The 24828-nt window shown below is 42.9% G+C and overlaps 1 protein-coding gene across 1 annotated transcript in view; it reads right to left on the bottom strand.

The window, feature by feature from the left end:
- Nucleotides 1-2164: 2164 nt before the first annotated feature.
- LOC141739697 (neural-cadherin-like) overlaps nt 2165-24828 on the bottom strand; it is a 61233-nt gene continuing 38569 nt past the window's right edge. Inside the window, exons 18-33 of the mRNA XM_074577448.1 lie at nt 20466-22083; nt 18472-18565; nt 17529-17713; nt 16692-16924; nt 15409-15686; nt 13506-13720; nt 13078-13205; nt 12092-12219; nt 11819-11948; nt 11556-11736; nt 8287-8453; nt 7107-7371; nt 6171-6351; nt 4523-4776; nt 3459-3613; nt 2165-3036 (exon numbers count right to left, since the gene is read on the bottom strand). Of these exons, the coding sequence (XP_074433549.1) occupies nt 2635-3036; nt 3459-3613; nt 4523-4776; nt 6171-6351; nt 7107-7371; nt 8287-8453; nt 11556-11736; nt 11819-11948; nt 12092-12219; nt 13078-13205; nt 13506-13720; nt 15409-15686; nt 16692-16924; nt 17529-17713; nt 18472-18565; nt 20466-22083 (4614 nt within the window). The 3' untranslated portion in view covers nt 2165-2634. The remainder of the gene's footprint in view (nt 3037-3458; nt 3614-4522; nt 4777-6170; nt 6352-7106; nt 7372-8286; nt 8454-11555; nt 11737-11818; nt 11949-12091; nt 12220-13077; nt 13206-13505; nt 13721-15408; nt 15687-16691; nt 16925-17528; nt 17714-18471; nt 18566-20465; nt 22084-24828) is intronic.

Here is a 24828-nt window from a genome sequence, read left to right as displayed (position 1 = left end):
TCCATGTCTATCTACGCAAGACTCTAACCTGCAACTAGCCAGGTGTTGGTTCTCAAGCTCTTCAGATATCCCTCTTCCTAGGATGTCAATATCTGGGGGAGAAGAAGGATGACTAGTAGAAGCTTTTAGCTATATCATTTGGCTGAATTTCTCAAATATTTTATCAAGAAGAGAGATCACAAAGGCTGAACAGCAAATTTTCAATGTAGTTATACAATGCAAATCTCTTTTGCCCCTGTCATTGCTGCACGCGACTAGGCTGTTTTTCCATTCCTACAGCACTGCTACTTACCTAGTCAACAGCCACAGCTTCTGCAGCAAAAGAAACAGGGGACGCTCCATCAAATGAGTGCCTGGTGTGGCCCTTTCTCAGTCTCAGTCCACCGAACTATGTAGCTAGACAGTGACCTGCCAGCCATCAACATTCTGCATTTTGCTATAAGTGACACAAGGAGGCAGAAAAACTTTCCTCATCTTCCACGAGGATAGATGTCCATTAAATATCTTGACTACAATGCAATTTGTTACCTTCTGTCATGCCTGTCACTCTGTATCCTCAGTTATTTGAGGGGAAAAGAAATTAACTACTGCCTCAACTTTCCTGAGTTATTGTTTAATGCATCCATATGAAAAATGTTCAGTTGCAGGACATGAATTACAAAATAATCCTCTGTGAGGTGACAGCCTGTCAGCGTTATCTGTAGCACGTTGTTCAAATTACTGTCCTTTGGAAGAGACAGTTTACCAATAATTATGCTAGGCTTTACTTGGTGCCAAGTTCAGAAGAGGCAACTTAATAAAGAGCAATAAAAATGTATATGCACTTCATAAAAATGTTCTAAGAGTTCAAGACTCAGAATAGTTGCCTCACTGAAGCTTTGGGGCTCAGCAGTTTTTGTTTGCAGCACAACATATGTAACATCCCCAGATGTAAGAGATTTTGTAGTTTCTTACCACACCATACATCTTTAGAAAGGAGGGGAAATTTACGTTAAGCAAGAAGAGGCTATATGTTAATACAGCTGTAATATTTCTTTTTTATGACTTTGTAAGAATAATCAATGCCTAACCATGTGAGGCTTTGGTATGAAGTTGTGGCTCATACTGACTCTTTGCTCCAAATCTCTCTAATATTAATATTGCTACTTTAGTATCATTTATATAAATAATTTTATGGAATGAATGCAGATCGTTTTATTCAGTTCACATGGTGTTTTTGTTCAATCAGTTTTCAATGTAAATTATACTTGTTCTAATAGTATCAAAATCATCCTTCTAGGTACAAAACTAATTTACATTTGCACTTTTTATGCCAAGTAAAATGATCAACAGTGATGAAAGACTTAATTTTAAAACAATGTTTAGACATCAAAGGAAGTGTCAAGACTTCAATAAAAAGCAAACATTGAGTATCATGTTGTACTGATAACTAAAAAACACTGAGTAGAAAACAATTTCAAAAAACCCGTAGCACTTCAGAGCTTTCAAGCTCGCTGTAAGCACCCATTGACATTCACACATCACACCAGGTGTTGGGAGCTGCCCCCGTTTCAGGGAGGTAAGAAAGAGAGAAAGGGAAAGAACAAGTTAAGGTGATTTACCCATGGTCGTGGGGGTGAGTGTTCAAGCCAGCATTAGATTTCAGAAGCTCCTGACTTCCGTTCCATGCCCAAACCACAGTCCTTTTTTTTGGGGGGTGGGAGGAGGCAAAGGGGAACAGGATAGGTTTCCCATGCTTTTTCTTTTGAGGATTCCAATTTTTACAATGACTGTCCTGATTAAAAGAATTCAGTTTCAACTTTTGCCTGGATTCCCTTCTAGCTTCTCTTCACACCTGTGCTCAGCTCTTCTGTTTTCCAGCTGCAGACTTTGAAGAAGGGTTCCATGCAGAAAGCAAAGTTGGAAATAAATTTTACTGAATATAAACTTTTCCCACGTCTGATAACTGCCTTTAAGAGTATAAATTTGTCATGTCAGCAAAGTGCTATCCACACCTGGGATCTTTCCACTCTTTTCCCCTCTTTACAAATAATTAGAAAAAGGGTCAGACAGAAGAAAGTTTCATGTGTTTGGGCAGCCTGTAATAGCAAGTGAGGTGGTGTGTGTGATGTCAAGGGAGACTACAGTTTAGGAGGATAAGACAAAAACTGACAAGAAAACCAGAAATTTAAAATGTTTTATATTTAACATTTGTAATAATTATTTCACAGTCTAAAATGAATACAATTTTTAAAAAAACACCCTATCCATTGCTACCCACCTGATAGGATTCACGTTAATACTAGGGAGAAAATAATTCAAGTTCTTGCATCCAGGATAATTCTAGTAAGTTACTGTGGTCTACACAAATAAAAAGGGATATTGTAATGCTATTCTATACAAATCCTACATTCCAAAGTTTTCACGAAAATTCATGCTTTAAAAGTCTGCACTTCTACCATTAAATAACTGTTTGTACAGTGCATATAAAAAGACAGTTCAGATTATCACTCCTGGGAAAAGTGAGTATATCATACTACTGTAACTAAAAACTCGCACCAAGTAAGTTACTTGATGTACCTTATATATAAAAAAAGGCATTTTTAAAAGTAGTGTCTGTATGTCATGGCAATGTGTCAAGATTTTTAACTCTGGTTACAAATGTTCTTTTGAGATCTTATAGAGTTCTTTAAGCTTGTCAAACTTTGGACCCCACTCTTGGAGGCAATCATAATTTAGATCTTCATCACCACTAATGGAGTCTAAGGAGCTAAGGCTCCCTGCTAGAGAGCACTGCCCTTCTAAGCAGTAAAAATGAAGAGTGTCAGCTGGAAGACTCTGTAGGTCATTGTCTGCATCCCAGATGAGTTGAGAAACATATTCCTTGAAGTCTGGAACACTGGTAACAGCTGATGTTGATTGTTTTTGTTGTGCACATTTTGGGAGTGAGTCTCTCTTGGGGCCAGTGGGTATCTTGGAGCGTGGAGCAGCTTCCCTCAAGGAGAAGTGGGGAATGGTATGGAGAGGTTTCTTCAGTTCATCTATATCATAAGCATTCTGGAAAAAAAAGAATGCAAATATCAGAGAGAAACAACACAAAAGGAAACAGGTTCCAAAAAATGTTTTAAAACTCAGTACAACACAAAAATGGATTCTGTGAGTTTTCTACAAGCTGAAGAAAAGAGAGGGCCTAGTTCAGAGGGCCGAATTCAGATCATACCAAATCCCTTTGCCTAATGATAGTCTTCAGCTAAAGCAAGAATGCTCTGTCCAGAGCAGGCCCCTCAAAGGTGGCCACAGATGATCAGCATTGTGAAAGCTACAAATTGGGTTGAAATAAAAGCCTCCCACTAAAGAGTATTTCAGGTTTAAAAAAAAAAAAGCCAACTGGATAAGGACAATAATATAAATAAAAGGTCTGGGAAAGGAAGGCGAGGAGAGTCTGGATTTGCAAAGACTGGATTGAAGCTGCATCATACCTGGTCATGTTCTCCACCTCCTTCTTCATTATAGTTAAAGACATTTTCTCTAACATCCTCCCAGCTTTCACGCTCTTCAGGAATGTGGTAAATTCCTCCTTTCCGAAACCCTGAACTTCCCCACTGGCTCCACACTGTGTAGGAGACCAAGAGTGCTGGGAGAAATAAAGATACGTATTTGTTATATGACATATGACAAAGTATGATGCATGATAGACATATGACTCCTGAGATATTACGTCAACTCTTAATGAAATTCCCAGGTAAGAAATGCATAACTGTTAATATATAAACAACTTATATTCAGGAATGTAAAGAATCATCTATGTATATTACATCATAAACTTCATTAAAAGGGTATTTTACTTACCTAAAGGAATCCATTTAAATAGAAGGCATTTTGGCCAATCTCTGGCCTTTCACCAATCCTGAGTAAATAAGATACCCAAAGTAAGTAAAACACTGTTTTAATGAAGGTTACAAGTGTAATATAATCATGGAGTCTTTACTATTCTGAGACGTGTATGCAGTTTTTCTTTACCAATATGAGAAACAGTTTTATGGTGTTACTAACTTTTCAGCCAAAGTGCGCCTGAAACTGGACACACTGTGAACATCTCTTTCTGCCTGACACTCTTAATGAGGCTTGGCTGTTAAGACCATAAATGTTCTATCTCCCCAGTATGTGAATAGCACATACGAGCTGTAGGTCCTACCTATTACAAACATACGGGCTCAGGGCAAGTGGGAGTTTCAGATGGATGTGGATGCACACAGATTTGCACTCATAGATGGAAACCTCTTATTTAAGAAGGATTGAAAATAAGTGATGCTGAAATATATAAGTCCTAAATTTGCTTGAACTGGCTTCAAAGCAAGTAAACTGTAACTATGTGCTGATGCCTGCCTTTTAGCATCCTCAAATGAACTCCGAACTGGGGGCCTCCAGAAAAAGTGAAACACTGATCACAACATCCAGGGGTAAAGCAGACTTAATTCAATGGAGCAAGGTACAAGATTTTTAATCTCTTTTTAAGAAAGACAAAAAGTACTTGCTTTCCTACCTAGGAAGACAAGGAGGCACATGCTGATTGCCAGAATAGAGCCAGAGCTGAGTCCAACGGGTCTTCCAGCCTTCACCTGGCTAATTTCACACCATCTTCCCCTGTAACCTTCGGGGCACTGGCAGATAGTCTTCTCTTGGGATTGAGCCACACAGGTACCCCCATTCCTACAGGTCCAGTGTCCACAAGGAGATGAGGTACAGTGTCTGAGCCCTGTAAGGTTGTCAGTCACTTCTGCTTTCCCAGCTGGACACCTGAATAACAAAAGCAGAAGATATCTTTTAGGCAGGCAAAGCACCTGGAGTTGCATGTTGTTTTGTGCAAGGTCTGCTACTATTTCTTTAAAGCCAGTAATTAGTCTTTTCAAGCAAACCCCCAAACCACGTTGAGAGTATGAAGTAGATGTACGCTCTAACATAGTGAGCTAGTAGGCTTATGAAAACATCAACATAGGTTCTGCCCTCCCTATCCAAAAGATATACAGGAAAGCTTCACTCCTTCCTTAAAAAAGGGATCTGTCAGCTCAGCTTCTGAACAGATTAACCCTTTTTCTAAAGACGTGTCGAAAACCCCTAGAAGGAAATGGATAGCTGAGATTGATGTGGAGAGCAAACACTTAGTATAAGCTTTGTAACGCTTATTTGGGCCTTTGGGAAAGAGATGTCATTGACCTCCTCAGAATGACCCATCTTGTCTTCTAGGACTTTAATCTGCAGAGAAAGTGACTTCTCATATATGCAATTGGAGAGGCCATGCAGGAATACTGTGAGGAGCACGGACCTGCTTTCTGCAATCCAAAGAAGAAATACTAGTGAATAAATGGAAGAGCCTTCATATTGTTCTCTCACAAGTGGTCTGAAGGAGGGACTGTCTCAAGGCACACTTGAGACTATCTCATAGCCTTTTCAGCAGTGAATCATGAGGCCTCAGAAATGCAAATTTTGGCTGATTTGAAAGAATTCAAGTGGCACCTTCTCCCAGTCTTGCATGTAAGTATGTTTGGTTTTTTGAGCAGACATGCCTGTATTTTGATTTGCATATTTTAATACATTGTTTTGAAAAATTTCATTAAGGAGTGGATCTTCTCAAAGGAGCTAACTGCATAGGATACCCACTGCTGGTGGGCTTTGGTTCTGGCCCTGGGCAGCCCATTTTAGAAACCAGTTTTGTGACAGTCTGATTATGAAAGTCTCACTGTTTCATACAAAGTAGGACTCGTTTCAACTTATTTACAGAAAATATATGAGTATATACATAGTATATATGCAATATATACTTTATATAGATATATATACACACAATATATATAGACTATATCAAAATATATAGAATTTTCACACAGAGGAGCAGAGACTAAGGCTTTTGCAATCCACTTTTTATGAAAGGGAATTTAATTTCCTCACTGGCCTGTGATCTTCTCACCATGTGAAAAAAATAGTGGAGTAAATAGGTTCCATATCGGACTTGCAGGAAAAGGCAAGTTTGGCCCATGCTGGAAGGTGAGATGGAGAGCAGGATTTGTCATTGGGATGCCTCTCTCCGGCCAGCAGCAGCAAGGATTTTCAGTGTTAAAACCACATTGCCTGGCAAAAGGTGTAAAGAGCGAGCTTCCCAACCACCCCTGGGTGAAAACAAAAGTTTAATGTACCGGCATTCATATTTTCTCCACAGGTCTACACAAAGAAAAGGGCTGTAACAGGGCTGGCTGCTGCAGGCACTGGAATGGCATCCCATGGTGACACCTTGCCGCCTCAGAATTAAGCCAAACTCTGTGCTTTTGCCTTCCACGAGAAGCGGCTGACCATTCAGCTGGACGTCACGCATACAACCTGCATCGAAGCAGGGGAGTATACAGAGAAATACGTTGAGTTAGCAACTTTCCCACCTCGAGCCTTGCCCCCAACACATGTACAGGAGATCTTAGAGCACTGTAGAAAACTTAAAACATCTTTTAAAAAGATACTTATATTGCTTATCAGTTTTCTTTTAGAAGAGCTACAGGACATGTGCCTGTGTGCCCTGGCCAATATACAGATCAACAATACTTCTCCAGGACAGCTTGTTTGTAACAATGCAATGACTTATCAGAACTGTGCTATGAACCAGAACAGCTCCACTAAATTAATCTAGATCTAAAATATAATCTTAAGAGTGGGGCTGAATAAGAAGCAGCAGAATGGAAAAAACAGTCTTCCGTTGAGCTACAATCCCCAGTCCCAGCACCCCGCTCCAGCAAATGGAGAGCTTGCCGTGAATTGCCGTGCAAATCCTTCTCCTCCCAGCAGGTGTTGTGTCTGTTCCTTGGACCCTTTTGAGGCAAAAAGTGAGTGAAGATTGCAGCGTGAGTTCCCTATTTGGGGCCTCTGGCCTGAGAAATAAAAATCTCACATCTTCACTAGAACCAGATACAATGGCAAATAAAGAGTTGAGCATTAGCTCTGAATCCTCTAGTAGAGGAGGAGGGATTTCATGGGCATAGTAGTCCCCATGGGAATTCTTATCTGGGTTTTAGACTCTCCAACACACTAAGATACCACTTCTAGGCTTTAATTCCCTCCTTTTGGGAATCCATCATGTCACTTACCTTGGAAATCGCTCTCTGAATGATTGGGAAGGCGGTTTCCTAGCACAATGCTTGCCCAATCCATTTCAAACCATCTATTTGTACCCAAGACAGAGGTCACTTCTTGGTCACCTCCACCGCTGTTAACGCGCAGGGTAAATTCATCGTTGTAGCGCTCCATGGTCAGAAGAACCCACTGGCCATTGTTTATACGTAATGTCTTCATTCTCAGAGAGTGATTTTTGTCCCCCAAGCTGAAGTTAACACTAAAGAAACCCTCAACCACCTAGAGGAAGATGACAAATACCTTTAATAATAGAAATACACTTCTAAATATTTTTACACGGTCCTGCTTCAAGAATGGACCTGAGTTTTTAAAATGAAAACGGCACTCTTGTTTTTTAAGTGCTTTATTCCCAGATAAAAATATATCACAAGAAAACCGCAGGTCCAGGAATTATCAGCTCTCTCTTCTTTACAGGCCACTTTTCTAACTCGGATGAACCTTTTTATCAGTCTTCTCCCTATTGATGTCTACCTCTAAGTCTTCCCAGCTGACCCTCCTGTTACAATTGGAATAATTAGCCTCTGCCTAGCTAATAGAATCCAGACAGCTTTTTTCAACAGCAACAAAAATGTAGAGACAAGTTTTATAGCCAGAGACAGAAAGAAGCAAATGGAAAAGGCAAACAAGACAAAATAATCTTCCCCATTCATGTGTATCACATGCACTCATCTGTATTTTTTGCAGTGAAACAACTAGAATATATGTTATGAAAGGGTAATATTGAGAAGGACAACACAAATGAGAGCAGCTACTCTTATGTGGAAAATTCTTGCTCTTTATTACATTAAAGAATAGCTGTCCTTAATTGGAAACTGCATCTTTTTCTCTTACTGGGGTACTCCATGACAAATTGTGCCAGGGGAGGTTTAGATTGGATATTAGGAAAAATTTCTACACCAAAAGGGTTATCAAGCATTGGAACAGGCTGCCCAGGGAAGTGTTTAAGTCACCATCCCTGGAGGTGTTTAAAAGACAGTTAGACACAGTGCTTAGAGATATGGTTTAGTGATGGTTTTTGTCGGTGTTAGATTGATGGTTGGACTCGATGATCTGAAAGGTCTCTTCCAACCTAGACAATTCTAAGATTCAATGAAATTAAGAGTACTGAAACAAAATGGCTTTTGGACTGCTCACCTCCAGTTGGATGTATCCATTCCCATCTGCAGAGGCCAAGCTGAGAAGGGTGCTGTGGGAGATACGGGTGCGCACCATCAGCTGGATCTGAGTGCTCTGAGTGCTGAGGGTGCTTCTCGGCTCATAATGGATCGAACTGTCCCTTCCAAAAGCCCATTCTGGAAGAACTAAGCACAACGCACACAAAATCAAAGTGAAAATCTCAGAAATTACTGCTCACTCAGATCTCCACTGCTTGAGAACTTTTTTAATTACAAAGAGATATTAAGTCAGTGTTTATTAACTTAACTAGGGAAAATGCACTGAAATTAATTCTCTGCCCATCATCCTGGGGAATCAGTCTGAGGGTAATCGAGCAGGCAGTTGCACTGCACTTTTGTGGGAATAAAAAGACACTAAACCACCCAGACCCCGGTGCTTTTATGCACCCATTTCAGTCTCACTGCCTGACAGCAGTCCTAGAACTGCTTGTTCTGGGCACAACTTAGTTGAAAAAAAAGAAGTTTCTTCCTACCAAATAAAGACATAGTCCAAATTAGTGACTGGACAGGAAGAATGCTGCGTCACCAACAGCTAATCTGAGGTCAGTTTCATGCAAATAAAAATTCAGAAAGTCTGGTTCCCAGGACATAGAACCATAGTATGGTTTGGATTGGAAGGGACCTTTAAATGTCATCTAGTTCAACCCCCTGCAATGAGCAGGCACATCTTCAACTACATAAGGTTGCTCAGAGCCCCGTCCAACCTGACCTTGAATGTTTCCAGGGATAGGGCATCTACCACCTCTCTGGGCAACGTGTTCCAGTGTTTTACCACCCTCATTGTAAAGAATGTCTTCCGCATATCTAGTCTGAATCTACCCTCCTCCTCTAGGTTAAAACCATTACCCCTTGTCCTGTTGCTACAGGCCCTGCTAAAAAGTCTGTCCCCGTCTTTTCTGTAAGCCCCCTTTAAGTACCAAAATGTTGCAATAAGGTCTCCCCAAAGCCTTCTCTTCTCCAGGCTGAACAACCCCAACTCTCTCAGTCTGTCCTCATAGGAGAGGTGCTCCATCCTCCTGAACATTTTGTGGCCCTCCTCTGGACTCACTCCAACAGATCTGTGTCCTTTTTATGTTGAGGGCTCCAGAGCTGGACGCAGTACTCCAGGTTGGGTCTCACCAGAGCAGAGTAGAGGGGCAGAATCCCCTCCGTTGAGCTGCTGGCCATACTTCTTTTGATGCTGCCCAGGATACAGTTGACCTTCTGGGCTATGAGCGCACATTGCCGGCTCATGTCCAGCTTTTCCCCGCCCAGTACCTCCAAGTCCTTATTGGCAGGGCTGCTCTCAATCCCTTCATCCCCCAGCCTGTACTGGTACCAGGGGTTGCCTCAACCCAGGTGCGGGACCCTGCACTTGGCCTTGTTGAACCTCATGCGGTTCACATGGGCCCACTTCTTGAGCTTGTCCAGGTCCCTCTGGATGGCATCCTGTCCCTCAGATGTGTCAACAACACCATTCAGCTTGATATATCTAATGACTTATCAAATGATCAAGAGACTTAGTTTTCACACTCTCTTTTGCTCTCACTGTTTCTCCTCTCTCTTTTCTTTCTTAAAGCATATTTTCTTTTCCCCTTTAGCTTATTCCCCCCTCTATTATTCTTCCTAATGCACTGTTCTCTCTTGTTCACTATCTCTGCAGCTACAGGCTCTAGCTGATGAGCAGGGATGGAATTTTTTGGGACACTACAGTGACTTCTGTCCCCAGATATCTGCTCCTTGCTGCAAGCACAGCTCAACCATTCTTAAAGCATCAGCTGAACACCAGCATTTTGCAGCCCAGTATATTAGAAAAAGCTGGAACCAATTGAAATTTTCCTATTACATCAGGATATGACTTACAGATTTTGAGTAATTACTTTCTGAGCACTTGGTTTGTCCCACAGTGGTGAAGGGTAGGAGCCAATACAGCAGTTGGGCTTGTGAACCAGCATCCCAAGATAATCCAAAACAGAATAAGACTTACATCTGCGCAGATGTTTATAAACCAGTATCATCTGTCTGCAAAACATTCATACCAATAACTGAACCCTGGCTGCCTGCATAGACTATTCTTGTTCTGTATACAAGAAGGAAAAGTAAGCGCACAGAGCTGAAAGGATATATGTAATACACCACCAGTCCCGTCTATGAGTCACAGCACATTGAGTCAATGCTGGCTTGCTTGTGCTCCTTCCCAACTGCACACTGCTGCTCATCCTCACCTGTACCTCATTCAAATTACAGGACTGAGTGGGTTAATTCTCTTCCAACACTACTCAAAGCCCCCAGAGTTATGGGGCACTGGTGCTCATTGTAGACTGTTATGATCAACCCCACCGTTTATCTTGTACTTAGATGGAGAAGCCAGTTACAGGGCAGGTAAAGTCCCAGTAAACACCTGTAACTCACTTCTGATTTCTGCTTCAGAGCAATGGCTCCTGAAGGTGTTAAGATAGGGAGGAGAGAGCCAGCTTCCAGTGTATGACCCCTGTACCCTGAACATGGCTGTGGGCTACTAGGAGTTGAACAATTTATTTCCTAAATTTTTGAATTGTGCTAAAATTTTGCACTTTCTTACAATGTCTCTGAGGTTTTCGTTATCCACCCTTGTGTGCTTTTGTTTTCTGGTACATATTTCATCCTGATTTTGTGCAGGATAACATATTTGCTGGAGCCAGACTAATATTATGTCCCCATATGCACCCACTGCTGTGGACTAGGGGCATTGCACAACCTTCAATTCATTCCAGTGACAGAGGCACAGAGGCAATTATCCCAATTTTATAGATGGAAAATTGGGCCTGAGGACTGGAGGGTTGTGCCCCCAGGTTTCACAGAAAGAACATACCAAGCCAGCAACATCATCACTCTTATAACGGCTGCAAGGTGGCAGATAGATAGTACCATGTTCATTAAACTACATTTTGTCATCAGTACAGTGAGAAGGCACAATGCAAAATCTTTCACCATTGAGAAATAAGATGCTATGATGAAAAGGAGAAAACAACCCTACTGACCACTTGCCTCCCCCACAAAGTAGAGCAGGTCTCGACAAGACCCTCATCTATGACATAATCTTTACTTAACAAGATTTAGAAAGATCTTTACATTGCTGCAGATCTAAATCACTCCCACAGTACAGCAGGGTCTAATTAGGCCACTCAGATCAAAGTTGTGGCAAATTTAAAGCAGGATGTTTGATGCTGATCCTCACCATTGATTTCTCAATCAATCAACTCGCAGTACCTTTTTCACAGGCTGGTCCAGCATATCCTGGGGAACAGTCGCAGCGAAAGAAATCCCAACCACCAACACACTTTCCGTGGACCCCACAGGAGGCCATCCCTCCGCTCTGACACATTTCATCCGTAAGGACACAGCCGGGAGCGCTGTTCAAGGACTCTGCAGGGTGTTCTAAATCATAGACCTCGAAAAGGACAAAGAGAAGCGTCACATCAGGTGTCCACAGTTAACAGCAGTAAACCCAAGACTGGTCTTAGCAGCCCTACCTTACTATCCACAATGACATTGCGGATGCAGCCAACAAACCCTCTGAAGCGCCTTTGTGAATCGTGGTACGGCAAAGTCTTCTTAACACCACCCAGCTGCAGGGGCTGATGGCCGCTGAAGAGCCTCCCCCTGATGAAGGGAAGGGAGGGAAAGAAAAAATTAGTGGCATGCAAAATACAGCAACTTGGCAGATTTGTCCCCCCATCTTTTTCCTTAGGTCTTACGAGTAATTATGTTTCCAGTTCTTATTGTTTTGTTTGGGTTTTTTTTACCTTTGAGATCCCACAATCTCTTCAGAGGCTTCACAGGCAGACAGATCCATTTGGGAAACCTTCTTAATAACACTGTCATTGTCTCTAGCCAAGACATTTACGCAGTGGTCAAGAATCAACTTCACTTTCTAGAGAAAGACATTATTTAAAACAATTGTTCACAGAGACATGCATACATTTTAATTACACATTTTCTTTCACTTAGCAGAAGGGGGAATAGTAAGTAGCAATTACAGTGCAGAAAAACTTTATTAAAATAATAAAACACTCCCACATATTAATCTGGAAGGTTATTGCACACGGCGTATAACTAAGAAGCCACACAAAATAAAGATCTGACTTTACCTTGACCATGCCAAGTCACTGACATGGTAGAGGGACAATGGGATTTTCTCCGAGTTTTCTGCCAAATCAGAACCCAGAGAGACAACCTAGCAGAGCAGACGGTCTGCCAGGCTCCCCATCCCGCATCCTGACACGCCCCCAGCTTGTCTTATGGAGGAGAGGAAGGGGGAGACTAGCAGATGCCTTCACCAGTGTTAATATCAGCAAGATGTTCACAAAAGCAAGATGTTCCCTTACACAAAAGCATATCTATCTCCTTTGTGCTGCATGTCTAAAGTCACTTGGTGGGGCAGAGTTTCCCACTCAGAGAAATTAAGGATATTTCACTCCATCAGTCCAGGAAGCATTTAGCCCCTGGCTGGATTATCACAACTCCATGGTCAAAGTGATAGATAGGATTATTAAACAAAAAAATTTGCAGGGCCCATTTCAAAACTGGATCGGACTGCTCCAGGCCTTGCTCGGCTTCACTGGCTCAAGACTAAGGGGGTGTTTGAGCTGACAAACTCCAATCCCCGCTGTTGCAGAGGTGATGAAAGACTGATTGATGAAAGAGCTCTACAGAAAAGAGGAAGGATTTGAGAAGGATAACTAGGTACATGAATTAGAGCTTCCACAGAATTGTCCACATTTACACTTGCCTTTCCATCATTTATAATTTTTATATTGTGCCAGCGACGATCTGCAACATTAACTTTTCGTGACAGCTGCAGGAAAAGCTCACCAGAGCTGTGTTTCACGGTCAGTGACGGGACACCACTGGAGAGCTCTGCAAAGAAAAGACTCTTATTGGATACGCACGAACTGAGTCCCCACTCAAACCCAGTTGAACCGACTGTTACAGTTAGATTTTAGTTGGAGGAGTTCTTTAGCCAGTTCAAAAAAATCCAACTTCTAACACAGGATACATGTGTACCAGGCTGTGCTGGTAAATTGTTCTCCATTTTCCTTTTTCTCCAAAACTAACTTTCTGAACCTTTTGTAAAGAAATCCTATCAACTAGTACTTTCACGAAGTAGAATCCCACCTTCACACAAACACAAAAGAACAAATACTCTAAGTTGCTAACCTAATGCAATGAAATCTTCCTGTTCTCCAGGCTGCCCTCGCGCCACTGGTCCGTGGTACAACAGAAGTCCATCAGCAACTTCAGTGATAAACTCTAAGGAGATGCGGCTCTCAAAGCAAGGCTTAAGAGGAGGGAACCAGGCATAACCATGGCCTCTGAAGCTGTGTTTTGTCTGCTGGCAGTCTGGTCCATGGAAATTTGCAGGACATTTGCATCTATTAAAAAATAAATAAAAGCGAAAATCCACCATCCAAGCAGAAGTCGCAAAGGGCTCTTTCCACAGCTTGACTCTCCACTTTAAACACAGGAGCCCATGTTGCCTAGCCCGTAGCACAGGTTAAGCACTTGTTAACTCCTGTCATAAAAACATTCCCTGTTGACTTGTTTGCACAAACACAATTTAGCTTTAGTTCTAAATGATAATATGTCTTTGCAAGAATATTCTGTGAATAAACGATGAAGCCGTTGTAATATACAAAGCACATGAAAACCTCTAATATCTTCAGCAAAAAAAAAAAGAAACCTGCTTTTCACTAGGCTTAGTTATCAGCTTGTTTAAAGACTTTATAATGTTGGCAGGGAAAGCAGAGGAATCACAGACTCATAGAATACCGGGTTGGAAGGGACCTCATGAATCATCTGGTCCAACCTTTCTTGGCAAAAGCATCGTCTAGACAAGATGGCCCAGCACCTTGTCCAGCTGAATCTAAAAAGTGTCCAATGTTGGGGAATCCACCATTGCCCTGGGAAGACTATTCCAATGCCTGATCGTTCTCATTGTGAAGTTTTTCTCTTCTGTCCAATCGGAATCTCCCCAGGAGAGGTGTGGGAAGGTAGCATCACCGAGGGAAAGTGAGAACAGGTGTGACAGTCCTAGATCTTGACATCTTCATTCTTATTGCAAGCTATTTGCTGGTTTATTTCATTTACACTATCAAAAATAGGTTCTTGGGGTTCTTTCCTTAATACTCTGGGGATTCTGTAGAGAAGAATAATCACAGCGCGACAATAACAAAACCTGCAAGGGGGAAACCAAAGGAGCAACAGAAATGGGCAGGAGTATGGGAAGGGAGACCAGCTGGGCCCCTATTTCTTAGTTTCTGCTTCCCATAGATTGCTAGTACCTACTGAGAGCAGAACGACAGGGGTAGGATGCAGAAAAAGATCACTCACAAAATTACTGAAAAGGGGACAAAACTACTGAAAATGGAGCAGAAGCAAAGAAACCTCAGAGCTGAGCAAATGATAGGTGGCAGAATCTACCAAGGGTTTCTGGGCAGCAAAATTTCCCTTGTTGATTACATCTGAGCAGCAATGTCAGACTCAGATCTTTACCATGACCAGGGCTTCTGTGGCTTCAGTCTGAGTCCTGTCACACCTATCAAGGGTCCTCAGAATTCTGAGGCTGTCCAGTTGTTTATTCTTTCCTATGTTGGGATGACCATTTTTAAGCAAACAAGCTTAAGGCTTGCCTTCTGGAAGGGGACCAGGCTCATTCTGAGCTAGTATAGTTCCATCATTTTTTTCATCTTTATACTATTTTATCTATAAGATGTCATTTTTGGAGAAAATGAGGTAAGAAATGTGGGGAAGAGGTTATTAAGTGACGTAAGTGATGCGATTAAAATGTTTAACAGCAGTAAGGTAGGCTGCACAAAATAAGAGCATTTTGCAGAGTGGCATTAATGGAAGCGGTGCGGCCTGCAAACTTCCCAAGGATTTCCTGGAGACTATGACAAACCTAAGTACCTACCTGAAAATAGAGGTTTGTTTGCAAGACATGTGCGACCAGATCTGCCACAGTGAGAAGACACACAACAATGCCTCCTCAAGCTTCCAGTCATCCTCCTGAAGGACCAATCTAGAAGCATTTTGTTTGCACACCAGACAAAACTTTACCAACCTGTAGCCCAAATCGGTATCCACGCATGTGCCACCATTGAGACAAGGGTTTGTCTGGTATGAGGAGCAGGAGAGATGAGGACTCTCCCGAGCTGCACAGCCACACAGGGCATGACTCAGGACCGTCACAGACACCAGTGAAACGCTTCCAGCTGTGGTTATTGTTGGCACATGAGTCTCTTCATGCTTGCTGAGGCATCCGCTGCTGTGAGTGCAGTTTGCAGTCACACATTCATCAATGCCAATCTGGGTGATATTTATATCCAAGATGTTTTCCAGCTGCGGAGAACAATTAGTTGCATTCATCTGACTTTTCCACAGAAAGAAAACTCACAAATGACAGCAATGAAAAGACCAAGTTTTATTTATTTTCAAAACTGGTTGCTGTGCCACTTCCTTCCAATATCTGCCTCACCCTATCCAGCCAAAGGCAGTTCAGCCTGGCATCTGTTAAGGCAAAAGCCTTGATATAAGTCAACTATAGCATAAGTAAGCACACAGAGGACAAAAATATTGTCATATTCATCATAAGCTGCATGGATAAATTTTTAGTGCTGATGGTCCTGATGGATTGTTTACATAGCATCTGAGCTGTATATTTGATTTGGACTTACGTCTTAAAAATACCAGGAAGGGTGGACAGGCATTGGGCAATGAAGAAATACCTTTTCTGGCAAGAGCGAGTTAGTACTGCAGCACTGATTCTAAACAGAACTGTTATTTCACCCTCTGTGTACCAACAGACACATTTCCAACACAGCGAGTCATTTAACTCTTGCTGATACTTTTTTTGTAAGAGGGGCAGGAACTTTACTAAATTGTCAATGCACCTTTCCAACCTGGTTTTCCACTGGTGAGTGATTATTTCACTGCTTTGCCCTCTTAACTCAGAACGTTGGAACTTTTGACTGGTTTGTGAGTTTCAGCTGCAGAACATTTCCATGTAGAGGACTGAAAATTGAAACGTGTAGAAAGACAACAGCCAAATACATCCTTTATACCGAGTTTTACAGTCTTCTCAACAGGAATACATGTTCACACTCCTAAAAGCTCATTGTGTTTGGGTGGCTTAATATGTATTTATAGGCCAGCTTTTAAAACATATTTGAAACTTTTAATGTAAGTGCTAAAGGACTGTTTGACTTCACTGATTAAAACTATCCATTTTTCTCACACATTACTCCCTTGGTCATTCTAAGTATGTGCATTCACTAGGCAATGGACCTTATCTGAACAGACACAATGAGAAGATGCTGTGGTTTCATATGTAGTATGGATACTTACCCACAATCTGGAGGCTGCTACGTTGCCATTCAGTTTTTCTGCTTTATAATAAGGTGGACCATAAACTGCAAACCAAACATCAGCCCCTCGGGTTTGACCTGGGCTATTTAATACACTGAAAATGTGAACGTTTTCCAGTTGGACTGATATAATTTCTGAAAGCAGCTTCTTCATCTGGTAGTATTTACTCTGTTTTTCAGGGGATTGGGATATGAACTCCTCTGGTGTGATATCTGTAAGAGAAGTTAAAAACCTGACAAACACATATCTTGCAACTGTTGTAGCAATGAAAGAGAGGAGCACCACAGAATAAATATTAAGGTTGCAGAAAATGGACTCAACTGCAAATTCAAGAGTATTTTCACTTTTTGGCTCCGAAATTTTCCATGCTGGCTTCTGCTCAGGGTTTGTGTTCTGAAGCTTTTTTGACTCTTAGTAATTTCTTTTTTTTTTTTTTTTAATTCTTTTAAATCAGAACCATGTTTAAGAAGATTTTACTTTTCTACAAAGATTGAAACAATTTGGTGAATTTCAGGCAGACACTTGCTCAAATAAAGTTTTTTTCAGAAACATAAATTGCTGTTTTCTTAAAAAGTTGCTGTAGAAATCTTTCATCTTTGTCTTCTGCATCAGACAAGCTGTCTTTTTTCTCCATAGATGCTATTTCATGTGCAGTGTCAGAGGACCATGCAAAGACCCATTTTCAAAACCTTACTTGGAAAACTATTAACTCTCATTCCATGTCTAAGAGCTTTAGAATTCTAAGTAACACAGCAGCAACATCAAAGAGGTAGATTTCAGTATTATGATCCTAACATATTCCATCACATTGCTTACCTTTTATTCGTATAGAACCAGCATTATGGAGGGCATCGTCTTTGATTTCCTTCACTATAACCTTTACGGTTGAGACAACATCTGGCCAGACTCCGTCAATGACTCTAACTCTTATGTTGTATGTTCCTGGTGGGGTTCCTTCTTTAATAGTCAGCAAACCTGAGTTATCATTAAGGATAAAGTACCTGTAATAAGAGTTAAGCCAAGGAACAAGCTATGAGAAGTTCAAAAGCTAAATAGTAATTATCATCACTGATGGTTTTCCTGATCCATTTTATTTTGGGAAAGCTATCCCCTCATGAAGGGATGGGGCAGAGCAGAACTTTTTACTCTGTTGGCTCCTAATCACTCTTCACCACTATATTAAGAAGGTTTCTTCCTGCTTCTATGCCATATTAACTGTGTAGAAAGACTCAGGCTACTGTAGCCGTAACTTTGGAAATAGTTCAGACTCCTAGTTTAGATACATTAATAGGGAGTTACACCTCTGTCAAAGCCTCCAAATGGCACATGTACATCTCAACTCTGGTCACAATCCAGACACTTTGGTGTAAATACATCCAGTACAAATAAGGTCTTAAAACCAATGGTGACACAGAAACACCAACTCTCCAGGAGCTTGGATGAAGGAGGATGGAAATTAGCAGGTACTTCTTCTGTAGTGGCTCACTGATACTGATTATGGGTATGACTGTGAACAGGAATTTAGAATAGTGTTCTAGCCGATCAGGCAATGGGCAGTGGAGTGGTTTGGCATGCAGCATTATTTACTGCAGCCTCACACTCAGAAGGGCTTTTGGAGAGTTACAGACAAGCATCTAACCAACAAAATGCTTTTGCACACTTGTTTTCAGAAAAAGGCAGTTTAAATACTTTTTATGGTTTTATGTGTGGGCGAGATTTCCCTACATTTCACCCAACTTCCATTTTTCTCTCCAAATACCTTGATGTTTTTCCTTCAAATTGATAGATTTTGCGATCCCAGTCATCGTCATCAGGAGCAGGGACCTGTCCCAGTACAGTCGTGGGGAGGATACCTAAAACAACATAGCATGTAAGTGGCACGGTCAGACCTCTCACACATACACAAACAGGTTGGCCATTCAAGTTTTACTAGTTTAAGTCTAAAACCTCTACAAAAATAGCCATGATGGTTCCCGAGAGATGTGCACCAGTTTGCAAATACCACGTGGTGTCCTGCTTATTGTGTGTTTGCTGTATGGCTACATATATTTAATTCAACAGGTGGCTGCAATGAAAAGCAGATGAGAAGGAAAAAAAGACAAGCACCTCTGAGGAAAGATGTACAAGGTATTTAGAAACATCGGAATCACTCATTTTCACTATTTTGGCTGCAGTATCCAACCAACTTACAGAGTGGTTTAGACAGGGATTGGGGTTTGGGCAGGATAAACAACCAAAATGCTGACTGGGTTATAAAGGCAAAAAACAAGAGCAATTTGGAGAAAATGACAGCAAGATAGAGAGAATGTCCAAAACACAGTAACCATGCTTATTTTGAGTAGATGGTGAGACTTTGGGGTGAGATAGAAAGCAGCTGGGTCTGCATCCTCTCAGCAAAGCTCACAAATTAGCATTTTTTTGTTTTACAAAAGCTATTTCTGGAGGAAAGATCCACAGGTATCCGGATTCATATATCTACGGGGTAAAGAATCAAGGATACAGAAAGAAGAGGAAAAAATGTGGGACTTAGCCTTGTGAAAGGGAACAGCACAAACCCTGACATCTGAGGGACTGCATGCAAAAAGCAGAGAAAACTGCACCTCTCCTGCAACCGTGGCTACCTTCATTGGGTATTTTGCAGGAGACAGTACACAGGATGCCCTGGTGTTTGACTCCCACATTATGTGAATGTAACATACAACATGATAGTAGCCTTCTGATTCTGTCTCTTTATATTTTAAATGACCAAAGGTCTAAGACTTGAATAGTCCCTCCCAGAAATTAAATAGCACAGATGAGTTTAGCCTTTAAAGAGGAAACTAAAAGGGAATTCAGGTTTAATGAAAAGATCTGGTACTTAGGCTACAAGCAGAGTTTCTCAGCAAATAGCAAAAAGACTTGGTTTCAACTTTACAATAAGATGATCTTGAAAGTGCGCCCACACAGGCAGAACAACGCTTCAGTACAAACAAATGGTCAACAGCATCTATACAGAAGTAGCTTCTAGTGTGCCCACAGGCAATGTGCTATCAAACCACAGGATACACTGCAGAGTAGAAGAGGAAGGAACGACCTGAACTTACGTGGATGCAAGCATCCCAAAATCTTTTTACCCATGTGGTTTATTTCGCTGTTGGGCTTAGTATGTGGGGACACTGGATCACGAGATAACAGCTAGCTAATCGCCAAAGGAAGAAGGGAAAAGTGGCCTCTCTCACACTGCCTGCAGCCACCATTCACAGAAAATTCCCCCATAACAGGAGTTGTCAGCTGAAGGCTTATGTGAATGTCTCAGGCATGAACATGAGTTCAACCTAAGAGTATTCACTGAAACTTAATGTAGTCTGGAGGAGTAAAAAGGTTTAAAGAGGAGACAGAAGGTTCACAGCATTCAGACTCATCACTTCTCAGCAACGTTATGAATTTTGGTATTTTTTTTCCCCCTGAAATGTTAATGCTGCTGGAAAACTGCATCTGAAAATAAGACCATTACTCAAGTTTGATAGAAACGTGCATAGAATAGCAGCTATGCTCGTCCTTCAAGGCTGGCTCAGTTTCTTCCACAAACCAAGTGGCCCAGCGTCCTGTGCTCCACACACCTACTGCTCTCTGGTGGGGCTTAAGCAAACTTCAGTAGCACCTCTACTAAGATCTTAGCTTATGTGGAACAGGACAGAGTCCTCTTGTGAATCTCACAGCTGCTCCTTTGGCCTTACTGTCAGGCTTGGAAGCAAGCATCAGGGAGTGATTTACCATCATAGCTGTAAATGAGACATTCCATGTAGCCAGCAGAATGCGGATGGTCATTTTGGTCCCCGATATTTACAGTGAGTGTGTTGGTGGAGCTCATCGGTGGGATCCCGCTGTCTGTGATCAGGATGGGCAGGTAGAACACCTTGTGCACTTCCCTGTCAAAGGTACGCAGCGCGGTGAGCAAGGCACTTCCATTGTGGAAGTCCTGCAAGTTGAAGTTAGTCAGACTATCGAAATCACTGAGAAGGTGAAAGGAGAAAGGTGCTCCGTTAGCAGCAGTGTCTCGGTCCTTAGCATACAGCAAAGTAGAGGTCTCGTTCATTTGGACAACCTGTGGAGAAGCTGTGTTTTCCCAGACCACTGGGTTATAATGAGCCTCAAACTCTGGCCCGTTGTCATTTACGTCCTGCAGCGTCACTAAAACAGTGGCACTGCCAGCCAGTGGGGGCTGCCCCATATCAGTGGCAATGACAATAAGCTGGTACTGTGTCACTGTCTCATGATCCAGCGGTCCTGCAACCATCACCCACCCATCACTAGCCACAGAGAACTGGCCACCTGGGTCTGACTTGTTTAGCAGCTGGAAAGAAAACCTTCCATTCAGGCCAGAATCCAAGTCAACAGCGGAAACCTGAACAACTTTGGTGCAAACAGGCACATCTTCCTCCAATGCAGCCACTTCATAGAACTGGGGGTAGAAGACAGGAGCATGGTCATTGGAGTCCTCCACATAGATCACGCAGTGAGCGATGCTGAAAAAATCCATGTCCTCTGCTTTCAGGGTCAAATTGAACACTCTCTCATGAGGTTTCTCAAAGTCAATCCGCTTCCGTAGCTTGATAAACCCACAGTTGTTGACTTCGTCTGTCTCTATCGAGAACTTGCGGTCGTTGTCCCCATCAAGGATGCTGAATGACACCATGGCATTTTCTCCCTCATCTCTGTCCACAGCGGACACCACTGCAACCTCAGTGTTAATACTCGCATCCTCAGAGACAAATGCAGTGTAGATCCTTTGTAGGAAGACTGGAGCATGATCGTTTACATCAGTCACCAAAATAGTGGCAGTGCCTGTACCAGTAAGCCCTCCTCCATCTCTGGCCTCAACCACTACTAGGTACCTGTCTTCCTTCTCCCGATCCAGAGACCCGAGCACTGTAGAGATGGTGCCGCTAACTGAGTCAATTGAGAACAAGTTCAGATTAATTTCATTTTGGACATTCCGAATGATGCTGTATGTTAGTACAGCATTCGTACCAGCCTTTGGGTCATCGAGGTCCACTGCGCTCATTTCCATGACAGGAGTGTCTGCCGGAGAATCCTCAGGGACGTGGCCCATGAAACAGCCATCCAGCACACAGAGGAAAAGGGGTGCGTTGTCATTCACGTCCCTCACCTCTATGATCACATCTGCAAAGCCAGTCAGTCCCTCTCCGCTCTCATCCGTTGCAAGAACAAGAAAGCGCCACGCCGATCGCTTCTCACGGTCTAACCTTCTATTTGCACTGATCTCGCCTGTGTTCTCATTGATGCTGAATTCACTGCTGGCTCCCTGTCCGTGCAGGGAATAGTTAATGGCATTTTGGTCAGCCGCTTGGTCGGGGTCTGTTGCAGAAACCTGGAACAAGCCACAGCAGGTACGTGTTTATGTAAAAGAAAAGAGTAAATCACTATTCTTTTACTGATGGCAGTTGGTATTGTGCAGACTAAATAAATAGCATGCATTTTACCAGCAAACATCTATTGGTTTGAGTCATTCAGGTCAAATACCCTTTCAATAAACAACATGCACAGCCTAGAGAAATAAAAAGAACACATTTAGACAGACTAATATATTTTACTTCCCAGTATATTTTGGAAAGAGGAAATAACAGCAGGAAGAACCAAGGGGAAGTAATAACAGATCTACTGAGCAAATGTTTCTTGTGAGAAACTCTTTGGAGCTGGAATACAAAGGCAAACAGGGGCTCTTTCTCTCTGAGTGAACAGAAGGCTGCGAAAACAGGGTGGCCATATATCCAAGCTGATTATCTGCACAGGCCGGAGAGAACTCCCAGTGCCTGATTTGCATCCAGGGATTGTTTGGGAGACTGCTAGTTGGGCCAACCAAGCAGTCCTCATGCCAGGGACTGCTCTAACAACAAAACAATGAAGATGATTTGACATGCCAGGGTTAGTGGGACGGGGTGCTACTGAGGGCCCTCAGCCTGTTGCTCTGAAACATGCTGGCTAAACTGCAGCACACCTGAAGTCTTACAGAGATGAGCCAGGGAATTCTGAGGTAACAGGAGCCAAGAGGGATACACCACTGAAATACCCCAAAGGAATTAAGGGGTGTTCCTCTTAAGAAGATGACACAGCCAACAGCCCAGCTGAAGTGCCTCTACACCACTGCATGCGGCGTGGGCAACAAACAGGAGAAGCTGGAAACCACCGTGCTGATAGAAAGCTACAACCTAGTTGTGATTACTGAAACTTGGTGGGACAAATCCCTTCACTGGAGCAAGGCTATCGACGGCTACAGGCTGTTAAGAAGGGACAGACAAGGAAGGAGCGGTGGAGGCATTGCTCTCTACATCAAGAAATGGATAGAGTGTGAAGAGCCGTCTCTGAAGAATAGCCATGAGCAAGCTGAAAGCTTATGGGTGAGAATTGGAGACCGAGGCAACAAAGGGAACCTTGTGGTTGGTGTCTATTACAGGTTGCCTGATCAAGGGGAGCCTATTGATGAAGGCTTCTTGCTCCAGCTACAGGAGGCATTGCGCTTGCACGCTCTTGTCCTGCTGGGGGACTTCAACCACCCTGACATCTGCTGGAAAAGTAGCATGGAATGCTGCAGGCAATCCAGGAGACTCATGGAGAGCATTAAGGATAACTTCTTAAGACAGCTAATAGACAGCTAATAGACAGCCTTACCAAGGCGATGCGATACAGGACCTGATTGTCACCAACGCACGTGAGCTCATCAGTGATGTCAAGATCGGAGGCAGCCTGGGCTGCAATGATCACACACTGGTGGCATTCGCAGTCCTGAGGAACGTGTGTCCGGCAAAGAGTAAAGTCAGAACCCTAAATTTTAGGAAAGCAAAATTCCAACTTTCAAGAAGGTAGTCAATAGGATCCCCTGGGAAACTGCCCTCAGGGACAAGCGGGCAGAACAGAGCTGGCAGATCTTTAAGGATGCTTTCCACAGAGCACAAGAGTTCTCGACCCCCAGGTGCAACAAATCAGAAAAGGGGGGCAAGAGACCGGCATGGCTGATTTGAGACCTGCTGGTCAAACTAAAGGGCAAGAAGAAAATGCACAGGCAGGGGAAGCAGGGACAGGTATCCTGGGAAGACTATAGGGACGCTGCCTGGTTGTGTAGGGATGGGGTCAGGAAGACCAAAGCGCAGCTGGAGCTGAACTTGGGAAGGGATGCAAAGAATAGTAAGAGGGGCTTCTACAAGGTATGTCAGACAGAAAAGTAAGGTTAAAGAAAGCATGCAGTCCCCAATAAGCAAGATTGTCAAACTGGTAACAATGGACGAGGAAAAGGTTGATGTACTCAAGAACTTTTTTGCCTCAGTCTTCATTGGCAGCTTCTCTCCCCACACCTCTCGAGTGGATGCACCACAAGGCGGGGACTGGGGGAGAAAAGTCCCTCCCACTGTAAGAGAAGATCAGGTTCGTGACCACCTGAGGAACCTGAATGTACACAAGTCTATGGGACCTGATAAGATGCATCCCAGAGTCCTGAGGGAACTGGCTGATGTAGTTGCCAAGCCACTTTCCATGATATTTGGAAAGTCATGGCAGTCAGGTGAAATCCCTGATGACTGGAAAAAGGGAAACATTGCACACATTTTTGAAAAGGGTAGAAAGGAGGACCCTGGGAACTACTGACCTGTCAGCCTCACTGTGCCTGGGAAGATCATGGAACAGATCCTCCCAGAAGCTATGCTAAGGCACATAGAATCATAGAATCATAGAATCATAGAACTGTTGAGGTTGGAAGGGACCTTTAAGATCATCGAGTCCAACCTTTAGCCTACCCTGACAAGAGCCACTTCTAAACCGTGTCCCTCAGTGCCCCATCTACCCTTTTTTTAAACACCTCCAGAGATGGTGAATCCACCACCTCCCTGGTGGGAAGGGCATGGGAGGTGATTCGAGACAGCCAGCATGGCTTCACCAAGGGGAAGTCCTGCTTGACCAACCTAGTGGCTTTCTATGATGGAGTGACTACATCAGTGGACAAGGGAAGAGCTAGAGATATCTTCTGTCTGGACTTCTGCAAGGCCTTTGACACAGTCCCCCACAACATCCTTCTCACTAAATTGGAGAGATATGGATTTGATGGGTGGACTGTTCGGTGGCTAAG

The sequence above is a fragment of the Larus michahellis genome, chromosome 2 (genome assembly GCF_964199755.1).
Source record: "Larus michahellis chromosome 2, bLarMic1.1, whole genome shotgun sequence".
In the NCBI taxonomy this organism is placed as follows: domain Eukaryota; kingdom Metazoa; phylum Chordata; class Aves; order Charadriiformes; family Laridae; genus Larus; species Larus michahellis.
Note: the sequence above shows the minus strand (reverse complement) of the source record. Positions and strands in the feature narration are given on the sequence as shown.